This window comes from Lethenteron reissneri, chromosome 48 (genome assembly GCF_015708825.2).
Source record: "Lethenteron reissneri isolate LAM-NWPU_2019-01 chromosome 48, ASM1570882v1, whole genome shotgun sequence".
Classification (NCBI taxonomy): domain Eukaryota; kingdom Metazoa; phylum Chordata; class Hyperoartia; order Petromyzontiformes; family Petromyzontidae; genus Lethenteron; species Lethenteron reissneri.
This window is the reverse complement of record NC_083826.1, coordinates 3,801,007-3,822,945: the sequence shown is the minus strand read 5'-3', so window position 1 is coordinate 3,822,945 and position 21,939 is coordinate 3,801,007. Positions and strand designations below refer to the sequence as shown.

Here is a 21,939-nt window from a genome sequence, read left to right as displayed (position 1 = left end):
GGTGGGGAGGGGAATGTGCAATCGGTTGATTTATTGGAGGACACGCGCGAGGAATCTATGAAACAGGAATCTAGCCGCCCACACCGGGCTTAATAGTAGTAGATACAGGTTCTTATCAAAAAGCGCCAAGATTCCCAAAGCAATCTCAAATAAATATCCCCCACCAGATACAATTATGTGCAAAACTCAATCCCCCCCAGCACCCCTTTGTGGGGTGGGGGGGGGGGGGGCGGCTAGGGGTCGGGGGGCATGTGACAGCCTTAACCGATTATACACCAGCCCTGGGGGTGGGGGGGGTACAACTCCTACTCCCCCCTCCCCCCACAATTAATACAAGCCCCCACCACTGTCCATGTGGTCACCACCCACTTAATCAGATTGGAACACCCACACCCATTTTGTAAGCTATACACATGGTACACAGTCCGCCGTTGGTACGCATGGCACACTTGCGGTATGCGTGCGTGTATGGTACGCAACGAGGAGACACTTGTAGTATATTCTCGCGGTGCCCGTGCGTACGCGACGAACGCCGAGACGCACGCTGAGCAAGCGAGGCCTCGCCGAGGCCTTTGCTGTCGTGGAAAATCGACGTGGAAATGGGAGACTCGATACAGCTCTGTTTACAGCAGGATTACATGAGGCACACAGACACACCAACAAAGTAATGATCCCCCGTATAGCCTCAACAGACTGTTGGGGCAGGTGTTGGTGGCAAGCACCACGCCCGGCCCCCTTCGTCTCCCCAGTGCCGATGTTTACTATACAATTGGGTTTATAGCGCAGCGCGCTAACCACTGCACCACCGCTCCCCACAACAGCCACGCAGGCAGACACAAACACACATGGGACCATACACAGATGGCGGTACGCAGAGATACTTGGAAAAGCCGGTTTCCAAAAAGAGACGGACGGAAACCTGCACAGACATGAAGACACACACGTACACAGACAGACATGAAGACACACGTACACAGACAGACATGAAGACACACATGTACACAGACAGACAACACAGACACGTAGCTACGAAGACACCCAGCAGAAGGACACCGACATAGTAAGACACACAGACAGATGAAGGCAACACGCGCAGATAGGACGCAGAGACATACAGACGGTCACAAAGAGGAATGGACACACACCGACGCACGCGCACACAGGCACCCCAGCACGGCCCGTGACATTGTGGACCTCTGCTGTGCACGCCGCTCGCCTTTAACATCTCTTCCCCATGACCCCGCGCCCCAAACATATAAAGTGAGAGCATCTTGCCAAGTGCAGCCATGGGGGAGACTGGACTCACAGTCCCCGAGTACATCCAGTGCTCCCCATGTTTTTGTATTCCTAGCCACCCCCTCCCCAATACTCCCAGTGCTCCAGCCCCCCCCAGTCTCCCCGCCCCCCGCAGTCTCCCAGCCCCCCAACTTCTCAACCCTCTCCGCTACTCAGTCTCCCCAACCACCTACTCTCGGAGTTTAAAGAGAACTCGTTTGTAGTTCACAGAACTAACCAATCTCCACTTGCAAGAACCCACTGCTAAACCAATCTCCATTCACCACTCCACTCACCGGGAGTGGGCCCTGGTGCAAACGCCTCCACACCCGCGCAGCCTCTACCCGTACAAAAGCCAAAGACCTCCCCCCCCCTGTATAGCCTTAACAGACTGTCGGGGCAAGTGCTGTTAGAAGGGAGTAGCACTTATGAAGGCCAGCATGGCACACGAGTGGGTGGGTGGCCAGCACCACGCCCGGCAGCCTTTGTCTCCCCAGTGCCGATGTTAACTAGACACCGCACCAGGTACTGAGTAGACCTAGGGGAAGCCCAGGACCGGTTAAAATAATCGTCGCCCATGATGGCTGCGAGCGAGTGACAATCAAACTCGGGTTGCCGGGTTCATAGCGCAGCGCGCTAACCGTTGCACTACACCGCCTCACCTGATACACACCCTCTACGCAGACCCTCCCACACACATCCTGCCATACGCACACGTTTTCACCATGCGCCTGTAGATGTGCACATTCCGAGGATGCATCCACACGGCCCCCTAAAACAACCACCACCCTGCTGTCTGCGCACCCCCATCAATCGCTCTTGTCTGTAGCCCCTCCAACCTCCCACACCCACCCACCCGCCGCCCCCCCCCCCCAACCGTTCCGCCCTCGGACGTCACGCGATCATCGCGCACGCGTGACCTTGACCTCTTGACGCGATCTCGCCCACGAGCCGTGACCTCAAGAGCCGGGTTCACATCTAAACGATTCGCGTAGGTGTGAACGTCCGTGAAGCCGCATGCCGGGCGACCTGGCGACCCCCTCCGGCTCGCCGTGCCCTCCATGCCGCTGCCGGGGCTGCTTTCCCGCCCGTCCAGCCGCCCGCCCGTGCCGTGGACTAGGCAGCCGCGGGCACGTTGGTGGGCAAGGTCGCGACCTCGCACGCGCGACCTCATATGAGCATGACCTTGACCTCGTTGTCGGTGTCCACGCGGTAGAAGAAGGGGATGCACGTGGACTCGTCGAGGTAGGAGGAGGAGGAGGGCCCGCGCGACTCCTGCAGCTCCTGCAGCAATTGCATGATCTGCCCGGCCGTGCCGGGGGGCTCGGCGGTCGTGGGGGGCCGAGGGTCATCGTCTGCGGGAGGATGAGAAGCGGGGGGCGGGGTACAGAGGGGGAGGTTCGAGTCAACGCACCTCACTGGAGCTAGTTTCAGTCGCATGTGCAGTGAGTATGTGTGGTGTGGTGTATAATATGGTGTGTTGTGTGTCGTGTGTAGTGTAATGTGTTGTGCATGGTGTGTATCATGTGACGTATAGCGCGTATCATGTTATAGGTTTCGTACCGCAGTGTACTACACAGTATGCATGGTGTGTTGTGTATGGTACAACAGTGCAGTATGACATTATGTTGTGTGTGTGCAGTGTGTGCCGTGTGCATCACCTGTGTGTGCGCTCTCCGTGCCAGTCTCTGCCGCTCTTTCCCTCGCACTCGCCCCCTCGCTCTCACCTCCTTCACCTCCTTCACCTCCTTCATCTCCGTCTGCGGGTAGAGAGGGGGGGGGGTGTCGCCATGAGTGACGGAAGTGACCGGAGGCTGCGGCGGTTTCTCCGTATCTGGGCGGCCGTGCCTGCGGTGACCGGCTGTAAGGATGCGTGGCTGTAGCTGCACAGGTCAACCGTGGCGTGTGGCCGTGTCACCCTGGGTGCCGTTGGGCAGGTGAGGGCCCATTCCCTCCTCCTGCTGCTCCTCGTTGGGACCTCCTCCCGCTGCTGCTGCTGCCGCCGTCACCGCCGCTTCCCCCCGTGGCGCTGGCCCCTCCAGCCCCCACGCGTTCCTCTCGGCCAGGAGTCTCATCACCAGCTCCTGCAGCTCCCCCAGCTTCACCTGCCGGGGTCACAGGGCAAGGGTCAGGGCGTGTGGGCAAGGGTTGGGTGACAGGGGTGATGATGATGAAGAAGATTATTTTGAATATGATAACGAGGATGTGGTACGGAGCAAACACGCGACCTCTGGCAAATGTGGAGTGAATTTCATAGATTTATATACATTAGGTTCACATGATGAACACGCATGGACGAATCTCATTAATATTTTAACGGCATGACTCGCAGTTTGCAAGCATGAGCTTTGTGGAGGTGCAGAGTGAATCTCCCCTTAATCAGATTGTTTCCAGGAGGGGGGATAAGCAACGACTGAGAGCCGTTGACCCGCACGTCCCATCGCCTCTACGAAATTGTCACCGCAATGGCGCGGCCCCTGGGTCAGAGGGGCGATGGGACGGTGGGTCGTAGGGGCGTAGGGGTCGTAGGGGTCGTAGGTCGGCGTCACCTTCATGTTGTCGCGGTCGAGCGCCAGGCGGTTGATGAACTCGTCCTTGTCGCGGTGGCGCTGGCGCATGACGTCGCGCTGGCTCTGGTACAGCGCGATGTACTCGCCTGCACACGTGCACGCACACACGGTGTGTGACGCACGCACGGGGTGTGACGCACGCACGGTGTGTGACGCACGCACGGTGTGTGACGCACGCACGGGGTGTGACGCACGCACGGGGTGTGACGCACGCACGGTGTGTGACGCACGCACGGTGTGTGACGCACGCACGGTGTGTGACGCACGCACGGTGTGTGACGCACGCACGGGGTGTGACGCACGCACGGGGTGTGACGCACGCACGGGGTGTGACGCACGCACGGGGTGTGACGCACGCACGGGGTGTGACGCACGCACGGTGTGTGACGCACGCACGGTGTGTGACGCACGCACGGGGTGTGACGCACGCACGGGGTGTGACGCACGCACGGGGTGTGACGCACGCACGGGGTGTGACGCACGCACGGTGTGTGACGCACGCACGAGGTGTGACGCACGCACGGTGTGTGACGCACGCACGGTGTGTGACGCACGCACGGGGTGTGACGCACGCACGGTGTGTGACGCACGCACGGGGTGTGACGCACGCACGGTGTGTGACGCACGCACGGGGTGTGACGCACGCACGGGGTGTGACGCACGCACGGTGTGTGACGCACGCACGGGGTGTGACGCACGGTGTGTGACGCACGCACGGTGTGTGACGCACGCACGGGGTGTGACGCACGCACGGGGTGTGACGCACGCACGGTGTGACGCACGCACGGTGTGACGCACGCACGGGGTGTGACGCACAGTGTGTGACGCACGCACGGTGTGTGACGCACGCACGGGGTGTGACGCACGCACGGGGTGTGACGCACGCACACGTGGGTACCGCATGGGTACAGGTACGCGCGCACACGCACGTACAGAGTGTGCGACAGACGCGCAAACACACACGCACACACAGAGATCCCACATACAGCCTGTCCAGGCCGTTGCGGAAAGTGCTGTTAGCGAGCACCACACCCCGCTGCCTTTGTCTCCGCAGCGCCGAGCGCTGATGTTCATACATCGCACCGGGTACTCATTTAAGGCTGAGTCGACCTACACACGCGTGCGCACCGATGGTGTCGGTCTCTCCCGACAGCTGCTCGCAGCGGTGCTCCAGCTGCTCCAGCTGATCGCGGAGGTCGGCCTTCTCCCGCATCACGGCCTGGAAGCGAACCTGCGCCGCCACAGCACAGAGGGGGTGCGGGTCACGCTCACCGCGTCACGCTCGCCGCGTCTCGCTCACCGCGTCTCGCTCACCGCGTCACGCTCGCCGCGTCACGCTCACCGCGTCTCGCTCACCGCGTCACGCTCGCCGCGTCTCGCTCACCGCGTCTCGCTCACCGCGTCACGCTCGCCGCGTCACGCTCACCGCGTCTCGCTCACCGCGTCACGCTCACCGCGTCACGCTCACCGCAGATCGGGAGCCGATGGAGCGATCGCGGCGTTGGGGTGACGAGGTCTCGTTTACTGGTGCTGGTGGGAGTCACCAGCACGGCCCACGGGAAACAACCCTGTCACCACGCACCACTCACCACCGCTCCCTCCATCACCGCAGCCGCCACTCACCTGTAGCTGCTCCATGGCCGCACGCAGAGACTCGTGCTCCTGGGGGGACACGGCCCCCTCCCCGTGGTGGGGGGCGGCCGAGGGGGGGGCGGCGAGGTTGCCGAGACGACGCAGGGCGGCGTAGACGTCCCCGAGTCGCGAGATGAGTTGCGCTCGCTCGCTCTCGCGCTGCTCAACAAGAGCCCGCAGGTGCGAGACCTGGGCGGGCACGCGCAGCGCCGCACACGGCATGCATAGGTTACACGTGGTGAACAAATAGACAAAGATCCCCCAGATAGCCTTAACAGACTGTTGGGGTAAGTCCTGTTAGCGTGCACCTATGAAGGCCGGTACGGCACACGAGGGGGTGGGTGGCCAACACCTCGCCCGGCCGCCTTTGTCTTCCTAGTGGCGATGTTTAGACATTGCACCAGGTACTCATTCGAGTCTGAATCGACCTAGGGGAGGCCCAGGACCGGTTCAGATAATCGTCACTGGTGTTGGCTGTGAGCGGGAATAGAACCCGGGTGGCCAAGTTCGTAGCGCGGCGCGCTAACCGCTACACCCACACCCTGATCACACTGCTCCCTACCCACACACACACACCCTGATCACACTGCTACCCACACACACACACACACCCTGATCACACTGCTCCCTACCCCCACACACCCCACAGCCCCTCACCGTCTCCTCTGGCTCCTCGGCCCCAGCCTCGTCTGCGGGCGAGTCTGTGGGAGACGGAGCGGGCGCGTCCGTCGGCGCCTCCAGCAGCGACGCCATGTCCTCCAGCACCCCCTGCAGGGCCCCCCCCACGGCCCAGCCCTCCTCGGGGCCCCCCACTCCCACCCTCCTCTCCCCGCCCTGCAGCACCCCCTCCGCGGCGGTGACCTGCGACCCGTCGATGGTGACCTGCGACCCCTGGGCCAGAGCGCGCAGCTTGTCGTGCGCGATGTGCAGAGCGGAACGAGCCTCGGCCTCCTGCTCGACACGGGGTCACGGGGTCACGGGGTCACGGGCACACATAAATGATAACCAGAATTAATGGTAATATTTGTTATAGGTTGTAGTGGGAGGGTACCACGCGTATTAGGAGCTCGCACACAGCAATTGGTGGAGCTGCGTCTTGTGTGTACGCGTGTGCATGTGTGTGTGTGGTTGCTGAGCATGGAGAGCGGTGGTGCAGTTGTTAGCGCGCTGCGCTACGAACCTGGCGAGCCAAGTTCGACTCAGCCTTACATGATAAAGGCAGTCGGGCGGCGTGGTGCTGGTCACCCACCTCGTGTGCCGTGTGCCGGCTTCATAGGTACTTGCTAACAGCACCTTCCTCAACAGACTACTAAATCTTTTTAACGTGTCGAGTTCGTGTGAGCAGCGTCGGCTTTCATAGGTGCTGCTCGCAAAGAGCACTTGACTCAACAGTCTGTTAGAGGCTATGCGGGAGGGGGGGGGGAAATCTTTGTATTTTGTATGGGAGCAGTCGTCACGGCCACCAACACCAGTGACGAATATATGAACAACTGGTCGTGGGCCTCCCCCAGATCGACTCAGCCTTAAACGAGTATCTGAAGTTACCGTCTGCACGTGCGTGTGCGGGCCCCGCACCTGGTGCTGCACGCGGTCGAGCAGCGTGCTCTGGGCCAGGCACTGCCGGTGCAGCTCGTCGCGCTCCGCCTGCAGCTGCACCACGGCCGCCCCGTACTGCTGCAGCTGCTGCAGCACCGCGCTCCGTTCCGCCACCAGAGCCTCCGCCTCCGCGCACTTGGCTTGCAGCTGCGACGAAGGCAACGGTCACGCGATCACGCCGACGACATCGATGGCGAGCCGCTGTTCGCCACGGCGCGTGTACCCGGCTAGGTGCGCTTTGATAGCCGTGTGAAGTGTTGAAGGCACTCCGCTGACGTAACCGTCACTTAGTGGTGAGTGGCGGGGTGTATTGGTGTGTGTGTGTGTGTGTATTTACCGTTTGTCACCGTTTACAGGCCACGAACGTCACACTGTTTTTGGACGGCGTGTGGAGATGTGCAAGTTGCGACGTGTGGTTCCCCGTTGTGTTTTCGGGTTGGAGTTGGCCACATGTCCCAATTATAGGATCATACAGCTTGGGCGATCGTTGTTGGTGTGGCCGGTTCTGGGTGCCCTTCCTTCCCCCGCTTACCTGCGGTTTTCCGAGCGAAAATCTGGGCACGGCGTCACAAATCCTACAGCGGGCGCTTCGATCTGCGATTCTTTGCACCAATGACGACGCTTCGTACAAATAGAAACTATTGTTTACACCATTGGAACCTCCTTTGCCAGTATCAAATTATGATAATTGTTTTTTTACCCTTTTATCTGGCAACAAAGGTGTCAGTTTTGTTGCCAGATAAAAATGGTAAAAAAACAATTATCAGAAACTATTTGTTGCGTGGCATGAGCGGTGCAACGGTGGCAGCGGTGGCGGGAGCTCCACCTGCTCCTTGACCTCGTGCGAGTTCTCCTGCAGGGAGCCCATGTGGCGAGCGAGCTCCTTCTTCACGTGCTGCTCCGACTGCAGCGCGCTGCCCAGCTCCATGTTCTCGTTGCTCTGTGGAACACGCGGCGGCGGGGGCGGCACGGTGGGACAGCACAGCCATCAGGGGACAGCAGCATGGGGACACGGGAGGACACAGACGGATATGGGGACACGCAGGGACAAGGGGACACAGTTGGGCCATGGGCGACATCGGAGACACGGAATCAGAGGTCGCAAACGGATTTTGATTCCTTACCCGTACCTGGCCGCACCAGGGTCGCAAACGCGTACCCGTACCCTACCCGATACCCGGCTACCCGTACCCAGCCGGGTATCGGGTAGGGTACGGGTACCCGATTGCGACCTCTGGGATGAAGCCATGTTGCAGACGCGGGTGGGTTGATTCTAGGAACTTGAATTGTGAGAAGAGACAAGACGTTGGGAAATGAGTGACAAACAGTTACTCATCAGTGACTCACGGCCTACCCGTACCCGTACCCGGCCACACCAGGGTCGCAAACGGGTACCCGTACCCGGCCGGGTACGGGTATCGGGTAGGGTACGGGTATCAGGTACCCGATTGCGACCTCTGCACGGAATACACGGGAAAGATTGAGACACAGACACGTGGGGAAATGGGACGTAAGGGTACATGTGGGATACGAGGGGAAGGTAGGTGATAAAGGCACGGGTAGACAGGGAGACATGGGGCACGTTGGGGGAGACAAAGGGGAAAGTGAAAACACGGGGAGTGGGACAACGAGCACGGGGGGACACAGGTATGCGCGGAAAGCGAGACACGGAGACGCGCTGATAGCGGCACACAGGTACGCGCGAACAGCGAGACGCGGAGAGACACGGCGCTCACCAGCTTGACGAAGCCGTTCTGCATCTCGGCGAGCTGCTCCTTGAGCTGGCGGTTCTGCGCGAGCGCGCGGGAGATGGTGGCCTTGTCGGCCTGCGCCGTCTCCAGCAGCCGCTGCCGGTCGCTCGCCTCGCAGCCCAGGTCCCCCAGCCGCGACTCGAGCGCCAGCAGCCGCGACTCCGCCTCGCGGTTGAGCTCGCTCAGATGCTCGTTGTCGCGCACCTGGGCGGACAGCGCGGTAAAGGGAGCGCGGGGAGCGGAGGCGCAGCGGTTAGCGCGACGCGCCACGAACCCGCCGGCCCAAGTTCCACTCTTCCCGCTTACGGCCAGAAGCGGTGAAGGGGAGGATATCGGAACCGGTCCCAGGACTCCCCGAGGTCGATTTAGCCTTAAACGACTTCCTGGAGCGGTGTGTAAACAGCAGCACTGGGGATACAAAGGCGACCGGGCGTGGTACTGTCAACCCACTCCCTGGTGTGCCGTGCCGGCCTACATCGGTGCTACTCTTTAACAGCACTTGCCCTAACAGTTTAATGCATGTGGGGGATCTTTGTTTCTGTACCAGCGTGTGTGTGTGCTCAGGAGAAATGACCACCTTCTGTTTCAACTCACTCAGCTTTTCACACGTGCGCAGCTGAGTCGACAGTGGGTAAGGAGTTAACTGTGTGCGCACGTGCCTGTGCGTATGCGTGCTTTGTTGTGCACGTGTCTGTGTGTGCGCGTATACGTGCATGCCTGTGTGCGCGTGTTTACGTCTGTGCCTGCGTGTGCACGTGCACATGCGTGCCTGTGTGTATGTGTTTATGCACGTGCCTGTGCGTGCCTGTGCGTGCGTGCCTGTGCGTGCGTGCCTGTGCGTGCGTGCTTGTGGATGCGTGCATGCGCGTGACTGTGTATGCATGCCTGTGCGTGCCTGTGCGTGCCTGTGCGTGCCTGTGCGTGCCTGTGCGTGCCTGTGCGTGCCTGTGCGTGCGGATGCGTGTGTGCGTGCCTGTGCGTGGTATTGGGCTACAAGCTCGTCCTTCTCCCTGCGCGCCCTCTCCAGCTCCACCGCCAGGCCGTGCTCGCGCTCCGAGGGCCCCTCCTGCTCCGAAGTGGCGACGGCGGCGCTCGACTTTTGCGCCGCCTGCTCGCACAGAACCACTGGTGGGGGAGGGGGGGCACGGGCGGTCACTCAGCGGCTGCTGTGTGACACGTGTGTATGTATCTGTGTCTGTGTGTGTCTGTGTGTGTGTGTGTCTGTGTGTGCTGTGTTAACGTGAGGAGCGGTAGTGTCGCGGTTAGTGAGCTGCGCTACGAACCTGGCCACCTGGGCTCGGTATCTGAACCGGTCCTGGGCCTCCCCTAGGTCGACTCAGCCTAAAATGAGGACCTGGTGCGGTGTGTAAACATCGCCAACTGAGGAGACAAAGGCGCTCGGGCGTGGTGCTGACCACCCACCCCCTCGTGTGCCGTGCCGGCCTTCATAGGTGCTCGCTAACAGCACTTGCCGCAACAGTCTGTTTAGGCTATATGGGGGACCTTTGTCTTCGCTGCGTTAACGTGCTGTGTATGTGCATGCGCTGTTACCTGCTGTATGTAGGTAACACAGCGCGTGTGATACCGTACGTGCCGTGCGCACAGCGTTATAATGTGTGTACTGGGTCTGTGCCGCAAGCGCTCAGCTCACCCTTCTGCTGCTCCAGCTCGTGCAGCGACCGCTCCATCTCTGTGATGCGCACCACCTGCTCATCCTTCTCACGAGACAGCAGCTCCACCTAGCAGTAGCACACACACAGCAAACCATGGCACACACAGCACACCGTGTCAGACACAGCACACCATGACACACACAGCACACACACACAGCACACCGTGTCAGACACAGCACACCATGGCACACACAGCACACACACAGCACACACACACAGCAAACCATGGCACACACAGCACACACACAGCACACACACAGCAAACCATGGCACACACAGCACACACACAGCACACACACAGCACACCATGGCACACACAGCACACACACAGCACACACACAGAACACCATGGCACACACAGCACACCATGTTAGAGAGCACAGCACACACACAGCATACCATGCGCGACACAGCACATACAGCACACCACCCTCGATACAGCACACGCAGTACACGCAGCACACAGTGATAGAAAACACACACACAGAACACACCATATCAGACACAGCTCACACACAGCACACCATGGCACACCATGTCAGACACAGCACGCACGGAACACACACACACACAGCACACTGCGTCCGACACAGCACACGCGCGTGCACCTGCTGTGCCGAGTGGCGAGCCGTCTCCTGCCAGAGGCGCCCCTGCTCCTCCATCTGCTGCAGGTGCTGCTGCCGCTCCAGCATCAGCTGCTGCACCGACTCCGACATCTGCACCGGGAAAACGCACAGCGCCCGCAACACAGTCACACAAACACAACCCCCCACGTAGCCCTGAACAGACTTCGCGCAAGTGCCGTTAGCGAGCGCCGATGAAGGCCGGCGCGGCGTACAACGGGGTGGGAGGCCAGCACCACGCAAGGCCGCCTTTGTCTCCCCACTGTTGATGGTTACACACTGCACCAGGTACTCATTTGAGGCCGAGTCGTCCTTGGGTAGGTCCAGGACCCGTTCAAATAATCGTCACCGGTGTTGGCGAGCGGGAATCGAACTCGGGTCGCCGGGTTTGTAACGCAGCGCGTTAACCGCTACAATACTGCTACCCACCCGTAATGATACACACACACACACGGAAACACACAGACGCACACGCACGAACATCCACAAACAAACACATAGGCACTCAAACACGCACGGACACACACGGACGCACGCGGACACAGCCACCACAGCAGCAGCGTCTGTACCGCGTGCAGCTGCTGCTGGAGCTGTTCTCTTTCCTCCGAGAGCTGCTGCAGCTGGTGGTTGAGATGGGGCATCCCCGCCTGACTCGACAGCTGCAAGCGCACACGGACGGGGGGAATGCGCACGCAGGCACGCAGGCAGGCTCGCATTTGTAAACTAAGACGAAAAATCGGGCGGCACGCGTGGATTCCGTATCGCTCTTCCACCACGGGTTTTGCCCTCTCAGGCGTTTCACGGTGACGTCGCCCAGCGCGCGACGGAGCGTCGGGGCAAGGCCTGCGGTCCGTAATCTGGACAAAGTGACGTCGGCTCGCCGGAACACGGCAGAGCAGAAGAAGTGAGGACTCGGCCTGTTTCACTCGACATGGGATCGAGTGTTTCCCCCTCGCCCGCGTGGGGTTGCTCCGGTAACCATGGTTTCCTCCCGCACGTCAACACTCATCATCAATTGGCCGATAACGCCTAGATATACAGAGGACCTGTAGAGCTCGGGCAATTGTTGGTAGTGCCATTGCTGCTGCCTTCCCGCTCCCCGTCTGTAGTTCCTCCTCCTGGCAGCTCTGAGTCGTCCCCTCTCTCCCTCTACGAGAGCGATGAGCAGATACTGCGCGGCGGCGACGGCTCACCCTTTCAAGCTAAGATTGATTGTTTTTACTATAATGCTTGCCAGCCGCATGTGTGTAGCGAGTGTGGGGTTAGTGTGCGGTTAGTGCCCGGCGAGTGTGCAGCGAGTGTAGGGTTAGTGTGCGGTGAGCACGCCGCGTGCACGCGCATAGAGACCGCACATGCATGCGGTGTGGTGGTGGTGGCGGCGCCGTTCGCTCACCTGCTGCACCATGATGTCGGCCATGTGCAGCTTGCCCTTGAGCTCCTCCGTGAACTCGCGCAGCCCCAGCACCTCGGCGGCGCGCGACGCCAGCTGCTCCGCCTGCTCCGACGTCTGCTGAGTCAGCTCGTCCCGCACGCGCCTACTCGCAGACGCACGCACGCGCAGATCTCCCGTGTAGCCTCCAACAGAGTGCAGGGGCAGAGTGCCATTAGCGGGTGGCACCTACGAAGGCCGGCACGGCGCACGGGGGGCATGGTGTGACCGGCACAGTGAAGAGAGGAGAATGAGATTCTCAGCTGTTGACTTTAACACCCGAACAAATCGAGAGGGGGGTGAGATCCCAGCCAACCGGGGGTTCACTTTCCCACAGGCATCGTGATGGCACCCCCAGCGCACGCGCACACTCACATCAGCTGCTCTCGCTCCTCCGCCACGGCCGCTCTCTCCGTCTGCAGCTCCTTGGCGAGCTGCGGGCACAGACACGGCATCAACATGACTCGGGGACACGGGGAGACGGGAACATGGCTTGTCACGTGGCGTGCTCTGCGCATCACGGGGACACGGCGTGTCGCGTGGCGTGCTCTGCGCGACACGGGGACACGGCGTGTCTCGTGGCGTGCTCTGCGCGTCACCTTCTCGGCCTGCTTGTGCTGAGAAGAGACGGTGGAGAGGGCGCGCTCCAGCTCCGACACGCGCTGGCGCCCGGCATTGAGGCGCGCGCTCAGATCCTCCACCTCGCCTGCACACGGAGACACGGAGACATGGGGCATGGGTACGCAGAGACACGAGGTACACGAGGACATAGACGGGATATAGGATAGAGAGACACGAGATTGCGGTTGCTGTGGTTGTGGTGCTGACCGGCTCTCTGCTGCAGGGATTTATCCGCGAGGCTCAGTGTGTTCTGCAGCTCCGACTTCTCCGACACCAGGATCCCGATCGTCTGAACGTGCACCTGGGGTGGCCCAGACCACGGCCCGCCACGTCACACGCGCGGCACCCGCGCAGCACACGCGCAAATTAAAAACGTGTAAATTACTTCATTAGCCAGGAGAGCCACACCGAGTCGTGTGACCCTTGTTCAGGAGGGTGCTGCTGCTGCTGCTACGTTGGGCGTCTGTCTGCGAGAAGTTTCCGGCCAATTAACGATGAGCTGTGTTAATTATACCACGTGGCAGGAAACCGCGGCACCCGGAGAACAGCCACGCCTTGCGCGAGGTGGCAGCGCTTTAGCCCCGTACGGGTGGAATAAACGGATGGCGATTAGTCCACTTGCTTTGCTGCCCTCTCCTGGCGAGCCCAGGGTATGGCACCTCCTCACCCCATCTGTGCGTGATCCACTAACCCTCTCTGCTGCCTCCACAGCGCTGGATCACAGGTCACAGGTCACCCGGCTAACAGCACGGAGAGCACGCGGCACCCTGACCCAAACCCACCCACGACCCTGACCCCTGACCTCTGACCTGCAGTTGTTCCAAAGCTGACCCTTCACTGTGAAGCCGCTTCTCCTGATCAGCGCGGACCTGAGAGATACGACGACACGCGACATGTAATTTGTGAGACGTGTTTCACACGTTAAGGACGACATTCGACACGCATTGCGAGGTAAACGCAATGCACTCCACGTGACGCGTCAAGGTCAACATGTTAGGTGACACCAGACGTTACGCACGGCTTGCAACGTGCGACATCTGACGTTACACCCCGTATACACACGTCCAAAACATTGCACACGTGTAACACACACCACACATGTGTAACACACACACACCACACACACACATGCGCAACACACACACACCACACACACATGCACAACACACACACACCACACACACACGCGCAACACACACCCCACACGCACCACACACACCGGACACACGCACCACACAGACACATGCACACACGCACCACACATACACGCACCACACACACACCACACACGCACCACACACACGCACCACACACACACGCGCCACACACACTACAGGAACAGAGTGAGGATGTGCCACCACCTTCAGGAGCTCTGTCTCCAGGGCATCGTTCTGCTGCTTCTGTGGGGCACACAGAGAGGGCAGAGGGGGTCAGTCCCGGAGGGGTGAGTGGTGAGGGTGGTGAGGGTGGTGGGAGTGGTGAGTGTGGTGTGTCAATGTGCCGAGTGTGGCATGTGAGTGTGGCGAGTGAATATGGTGAGTCTGACAAGTGTGATATACGAGTGGGTGTGGTGAGCGAGTGTGGTCAGCGAGTGTGTTGAGTGTGCCAAGTGAGTATGAGTGTGGTGTGGTTCGTCAATGTGGCGAGTGGCTGTGGCGAGTGGCTGTGGCGAGTGTGGCGAGTGCGGTGCAGTACGGCGTCGTGCAGGTCTGCGAGGAGTCTCTTGTGATCGAGCGACGCAGCGTCCAGAGCCTGAGTCAGCTCCTGGTTCCTCGTCTGTGCGTCCACACACACACAAAGACAAAGATCAGCCGTGTAGCCTTAACAGACTGTTGGGGCAAGTGCTGTCCGCGAGTTGCACCTCTATGAAGGCCGGCATGGCACACGAGGGGGTGGGTGGCCAGCACCACGCCCACAACACATGTACACACATGCGTATCAAGACAAAGATCCTCCGTATAGCCTTAACAGACTGTTGGGGCAAGTGCTGTCCGCGAGTTGCACCTCTATGAAGGCCGGCACGGCACACGAGGGGGGTGGGTGGCCAGCACCACGCACGACCGTCTTTGTCTGTCCAGTGGCGTTGTTTGCACATCGCACCAGGTACTCATTTGAGGCTGAGCCGACACGCACCTTTACACACAAGCACGCCATGGATCCCTTGTGCGGTCACACATCCTGTTGTGGCAAGTTAGCGCACTGCTCTGTCAACCCGGTGACCCAGTTTCTATTCCAGTTCACGGCTAACATCAGTGGCCTCTCCGAGGTCGGCTCAAGTCATTAATGAGCAGCTGACGCTGTGTGTGAACGTCAGCACCGGGGAAACAAAGACAGCCGAGGCCTGGTGCTGGCTACCCACCCCCTCGTGTGCCGTGTCGGCCTTCATAGCTGCTTGCTAACACTTGCCCCTTCGGTCTGTTAAGGCTACACGGGTATCTTTTGTTTTTGTTTGTGCATCTCACCTCCAGTTCTCTGGTGTCTGCCGAGTGGCTGCCGCTCTCCCCGTTGCGGTAGTTTGACTGGCACACAGTTCACACAGACTTCGTTAGAACACAAACACATGCAATACACAACTACTACAAAGACTAAGTTCCCCCCTGTAGCCTTAACAAACTCTTGGGGCAAGTGCCATTAGTGAGTACACACACGTGCTCACACACACAAAGATCCTCCGTATAGCCTTAGCAGACAAGTGCTGTTAGCGAGTACCTACGATGGCTGGAATGGTACATGAGGGGGTGAGTGGCCAGCACCACGCCCGACCGCCTTTGTCTCCCTAGTAGCGATATTTACACACCGCACCAGGTATTCATTTGAGGCTGAGTCGACCTAGGGGAAGCCTAGGACCGGTTCAAATAATCGTCACTGGTGTTGGCCGTGAGCAGGAATCGCCGGGTTCATAGCGCAGCGCGCTAACCACTACACTTCCACTCCACACGCACACGCTTGCACACACACGCACGCACTCACTCACTCACCTGGGACATGAGGCCGTTGATCTGCACAGAGATCTGGCGCAAACGTTCCGTGGACGAGACGTCCCTGTGACGACACGGGCAGCAGAGTGAGAACCGCAGCCACCGCGTCACCACACCCCCACCACACCAACACCACACCATCAGTATCACATCACCACTACCACACCGCCACCACCGCCACCACACCCCATTACCAAGCAGTATCACGCAGTACTACAACATCAACACCCTTCCACATCGTCATGACACCACCACCACCACCACACAATCACCACCACCACCATGTAGCATCATGCGGTACTACATCACCACCATCACCATGACTCCACACCATCACCAGTTCAAGGCTTTAGCTGGATTCTTTGTCTTGCGTGCATCTGTGTGTATTGCTGCATGTGCCTCCATCTGTATGTCTGCTGGAGTATTGAGTTGTACTAAACATTTTTCTTTGTCACTTAGTGTGTCTGCTTAAGTGTGTGCGTGGCCTCATGTGCCGTACCAGTCTTCACAGGTGCTCGCTAACAGCACTTGCTCCAAAAGTCTGTTCAGGGTAAACAGGGGATCTCTGTCTTGTCTTTGGGTAGTGGTAGCGCAGTGGTAAGCGCACTGTGCGACAAATCTGGTGACAAAAATTCGATTCCCGCTCACGGGCAACACCGGTGACATCTGTGATTATCTGAATCGGTCCTGTGCCTTCCCTATGTCGACTCAGCCTTAAATGAGCACCTGATGCAGAGTGTAAACATCACCAGTGGGAAGACAGAGGCGGCCAGGCGTGGTGCTGTCCAACCACCCCCTCCGTGTGCCATGCCGGCCTTCATAGAGGTGCAACTCGCTAACGGCACCTGTCCCAAAAGCCTGTTGAAGGCTATGGGGGGGTCATTGTCTGTGTGTCTGCACGTCTGTCCGTGTCGACATGAGAGAGTGTGAATGAGTGCGCTTGTGCCTCTGCTATTACCGCATTCCCTCCTGCTGCTCCTCCTCCCCCCCATCCATCACCTCCGCCACCTGCAGCACAAACCCCGTTACTCAGAATCCCTGCCACCAGCCAAGGCGCTGGGCCACATCCAGGACAGACGGAACACAAGGGCACTCTGTGTGTGTGGATTGCTGTGTGCGTGTGTGGTTCGCTGTGTGCTGATCATGGTGTATTTGTGTGTGGTTCGCTGTGTATGCGGATCGCTGTGTGGTTAGCTGTGTGTGTTGTTTGCTGTGTTTGTTTTCACTTTGTGTGTGTGGATCTGTGTGCGTGTGTGGTTCGCTGTGTGTGTGGATTGCTGTGTGCGTGTGTGGTTTGCTGTGTGTGTGTAGTTCGCTGTGTGTGTGTGTTTCGCTGTGTATGGGGATCGCTGTATGTGTCTGATTCACTGTGTGTGTGTGGTGAGCTGTGTGCAGATTTCTGTGTATGTGTGTGGTTCGCTGTCTGTGCAAATCGCTGTGTGTGTGGGGAGCGGTGGTAGTGCAGTGGCTAGTGCACCACGCTATGAATCAGGTGACCCGAGATCCGTTCACGGCCGACATGAGTGACAGTTATCTGAACCAGTCTTGGGCCTCCCCCTAGGTCGACTCACACTTAAGTTATTGCTGGGTGTGGTGGACAAACATGAGTACCGGGAAGACAAAGGTGGCCAAGCTTGGTGCTAGATACCCACCCCCTCGTGTGCCATGCTCGCCTAAATAGGTGCTCGCTGACAGAACTGGCCCTAGCAGTCTGTTAAGGCTAAACAGGCGATCCTTTGTCTTTTATCTCTGTGGGTCGCTCTGTGTGAGTCGGTCGCGTTACACAGACAAGTCATGTGCTGCAGCCACACATCACATGATGCAAGCACTGGTCACGTGTTAGGAGCACAAGCCATCTGAGCACGCTTAGGTCATGCTGCACAGGCGCGGGGCCGCGTGATGCATGCACGGGTCACGCGTGCGACAGACCACGTGATCGAAACACAAGGGTTTATATGACGCATGCACGGGTCACATGACGCATGCAAGGGCGGTTCATGCACCTCCGTGAGCGTGGGGGGGGGCGACCCCCCCACCGCCCCCGCCGCCGTCTCCTCGTCGGCCTCTCCGGCGCTCGCAGAGAGTCGCTCGTCCTCCGACTGCGCCCAGCACCCGGCACGGGGAAGGGGGGGGGTGAACACATGGGGGTCACGGGGTCACGTGCGACGGCGAGGGTGAGGGGCGACGTGTCTGGCGACGGCGAGCTGGGGTGAGCGATGTTAGCAGCTGGCAGAGCGGGGGTCAGGCGATGATGGCGGGCAGCAATGTTAGGCGGGGGTATTAAGAGGATAATGCCACGGTATTAACGATTTGGTAATGACCGGGTAATGAGAGGGTAACATTCAGGAATTACGCCAGGGTAACGCTCGCGTAATGTCAGGGTAACGTGTGGGTAACGTCAGGATGACTGGGTAATGTCTGGGTTAACGGCTGACAGGGGACGGCAACGTCAGGGTAACGTGACAGTAATATTATGGTAACACAAGGGTATCTTCAGGATAATTCCAGGGTAACGGATAATAATTTAATAAGTGCATGGAACCACAGACAAGAAAGCAGCCAGCTGGTGAGGTGGCTCCAACAATTGCCCAAGCTCTGGGGTCCTCTATATACGAAGGCGTTATCGGCCAATTAACGAGTGTTTACATGTGGGAGGAAACCCGAGCACCCGGAGAAAACCAATGGGTGCGAGGGGGAAACACCCTATCCCCACACGGATGGCGATTAGTCCACACTTGCTGTAGGAAGGGATATTCACAACTTCTCTGTGATCCACCAACCAACGCTGCTGCGGCTGCCTCCACAGCGCTGGGGCGACAGGCGTGCACCACCACGAGTGGGTTGACAGGAGCAACGCTAAGGTAACGCTCGGGTAACGCGAGGTGAGCGCTCGGGTAACTTGAGGGTGAACGCGAGGGCGACGCCTGGCGGGTGACCTGCTCTCGGCTGTCCCGCTCATCCCGGGGGTCATTGCCGCCCTCCTCGCCGTCTCGTCCTCGCCGCTTCTTCTTGGCGCTGCCGCCATCTCCGCCGCCGGGGACTGCCTTCTGTTGGTACTCCTTCAGCTGGGAGGGGGGCACATGGGGATACAGAGACGGGTGAGGACAAGTGGAGGACGTGGGGACAGAGGGACATGTTGAGACTGGACACATACGGAGACAAGTTGATGACGGGCGGAGGTGGGGGATAGCGAGACGTGCTGACAGGTTCAGATGAAGAGATCTCAACACAGGTGGGGAGATAAAGGTGAGGCCATGAATGTAAGTGGAGAGAGGAGCGGTGGGACAGCTCAAGACAGGTGAAGACAGAGAGACATGTAAATGGAGACATGTGAAGACGGCGAGACGCGAAGATGGGATCTCGGGGTAGGGGGCGTTGAGGGGTAGAGTGGGACCGGCGTACGGTGCACACAAAGTCGAAAACTAAAAGACGAGGCGGGGAAATAGACTTGGAGGTGGTGGTGGTGGTAGGGGGGGGGGGAGAATCAGTGGCCCTGTGATGAGACGGGCGAACAAGGGAAGACGCGCCCAGAGGCGTGAAGACAGAGCGAGACGTGTGAAGACGGGTGGAGGAAGGGAGGCCGTGGGGGTGGGGGGCATGGGGACCTTTGCAGATAAGTGAAGGCAGACAAGGGAAGATACATGGGGGACAAGCGAAGAGAGGGAGGCTTTTAAGACAGGCGGGGGTCTCAGTCGAGAGTGACATGTGAAGACAGACAAGTGGAGACGCGCCAGGAGACGCGGAGACAAGCGAGGAGACGCGGAGACAAGCGATGAGACGCTTCAGACGACCAAATCGACCGCTGAGCCGCGTACGTCCGGGTTGAACCCCGCAAGCCGGCGCCTTACGACGGCGGCGGCGGGGGGGTACCCATTCCCCTCCTCCCCAGCAGCGCCGCCTCGTGCCCCCCACCCCCCCACCACTCGCCTCGCACGCCCCGTGAACCCCCCAGCCCACGACTGCCCCGTGCGCCGCTGGCCTCGTCGTCGTCGTCGTCGTCACCTTCTTCTTGGCCGCGGCGAGACGCGCCTGTCTGCTGCCCCCCTCCGCCATGACGCGCGACCACGTCCTCGGGTTCCGGCGTGCACCGCGGCGCCGCGTCAGCGAGGCCGTAATCGTCAATCTAGCAATGCGAGAGCGCTCGAGTGTGATCGTCAATCAAGCAATGCGAGAGCGCTCGAGTGTGATCGTCAATCTAGCAATGCGAGAGCGCTCGAGTGTGATCGTCAATCTAGCAATGCGAGAGCGCTCGAGTGTGATCGTCAATCTAGCAATGTGAGAGCGCTCGAGAGTGATCGTCAATCTAGCAATGTGAGAGCGCTCGAGTGTGATCGTCAATCTAGCAATGTGAGAGCGCTCCCATCGTGATCGTCAATCAAGCAACGCGAGAGCGCTCGAGTGTGATCGTCAATCTAGCAATGCGAGAGCTCTCGAGTGTGATCGTCAATCTAGCAATGTGAGAGCGCTCGAGTGTGATCGTCAATCTAGCAATGTGAGAGCGCTCGAGAGTGATCGTCAATCTAGCAATGCGAGAGCTCTCGAGTGTGATCGTCAATCTAGCAACGCGAGAGCGCTCGAGAGTGATCGTCAATCTAGCAATGCGAGAGCGCTCGAGTGTGATCGTCAATCTAGCAATGCGAGAGCGCTCGAGTGTGATCGTCAATCAAGCAATGCGAGAGCGCTCGAGTGTGATCGTCAATCAAGCAATGCGAGAGCGCTCGAGTGTGATCGTCAATCTAGCAACGTGAGAGCGCTCGAGTGTGATCGTCAATCAAGCAATGCGAGGGCGCTCGAGTGTGATCGTCAATCAAGCAATGCGAGAGCGCTCGAGTGTGATCGTCAATCTAGCAACGTGAGAGCGCTCGAGTGTGATCGTCAATCTAGCAATGCGAGAGCGCTCGAGTGTGATCGTTAAACTAGCAATGCGATAGCGCTCGAGTGTGATCGTCAATCAAGCAATGCGAGAGCGCTCGAGTGTGATCGTCAATCAAGCAATGCGAGAGCGCTCGAGTGTGATCGTCAATCTAGCAATGCGAGAGCGCTCGAGTGTGATCGTCAATCTAGCAATGCGAGAGCGCTCGAGTGTGATCGTCAATCAAGCAATGCGAGAGCGCTCGAGTGTGATCGTCAATCAAGCAATGCGAGAGCGCTCGGGTGTGATCGTCAATCTAGCAACGTGAGAGCGCTCGAGTGTGATCGTCAATCAAGCAATGCGAGGGCGCTCGAGTGTGATCGTCAATCAAGCAATGCGAGAGCGCTCGAGTGTGATCGTCAATCTAGCAACGTGAGAGCGCTCGAGTGTGATCGTCAATCAAGCAATGCGAGAGCGCTCGAGTGTGATCGTCAATCAAGCAATGCGAGAGCGCTCGAGTGTGATCGTCAATCTAGCAATATGAGAGCGCTCGAGTGTGATCGTCAATCTAGCAATGTGAGAGCGCTCGAGAGTGATCGTCAATCTAGCAATGTGAGAGCGCTCCCATCGTGATCGTCAATCAAGCAACGCGAGAGCGCTCGAGTGTGATCGTCAATCTAGCAATGCGAGAGCTCTCGAGTGTGATCGTCAATCTAGCAATGTGAGAGCGCTCGAGTGTGATCGTCAATCTAGCAATGTGAGAGCGCTCGAGAGTGATCGTCAATCTAGCAATGTGAGAGCGCTCGAGTGTGATCGTCAATCTAGCAATGTGAGAGCGCTCCCATCGTGATCGTCAATCAAGCAACGCGAGAGCGCTCGAGTGTGATCGTCAATCTAGCAACGCGAGAGCTCTCGAGTGTGATCGTCAATCTAGCAATG

The 21,939-nt window shown here is 59.0% G+C and overlaps 1 protein-coding gene across 2 annotated transcripts; it reads right to left on the bottom strand.

Moving 5' to 3' along the window:
• Positions 1–41: 41 nt before the first annotated feature.
• LOC133354612 (golgin subfamily A member 2-like) lies at positions 42–20,292 on the bottom strand. Of its 2 annotated transcripts, XM_061571598.1 has the most exons (27): positions 20,151–20,292; positions 19,085–19,213; positions 18,152–18,247; positions 17,107–17,156; positions 16,149–16,212; positions 15,633–15,689; positions 14,866–14,946; positions 14,532–14,570; positions 13,980–14,039; positions 13,378–13,471; positions 13,149–13,255; positions 12,925–12,983; positions 12,514–12,655; positions 11,690–11,779; positions 11,106–11,213; positions 10,476–10,563; positions 9,798–9,949; positions 8,810–9,028; positions 7,900–8,013; positions 7,053–7,220; positions 6,135–6,428; positions 5,469–5,666; positions 4,974–5,076; positions 3,825–3,931; positions 3,194–3,380; positions 2,937–3,035; positions 42–2,630 (listed from the first exon to the last, which is right to left on the bottom strand). In XM_061571598.1, exons 1-27 carry the CDS (start codon positions 20,199–20,201, stop codon positions 2,446–2,448), a joined length of 3,141 nt encoding a protein of 1,046 aa, XP_061427582.1. In that variant the 5' UTR covers positions 20,202–20,292; the 3' UTR covers positions 42–2,445. The 2 variants fall into 2 exon arrangements, with proteins under 2 accessions (XP_061427582.1, XP_061427583.1); XM_061571599.1 differs by lacking the exon at positions 18,152–18,247.
• Between the last annotated feature and the right edge of the window lie 1,647 nt (positions 20,293–21,939).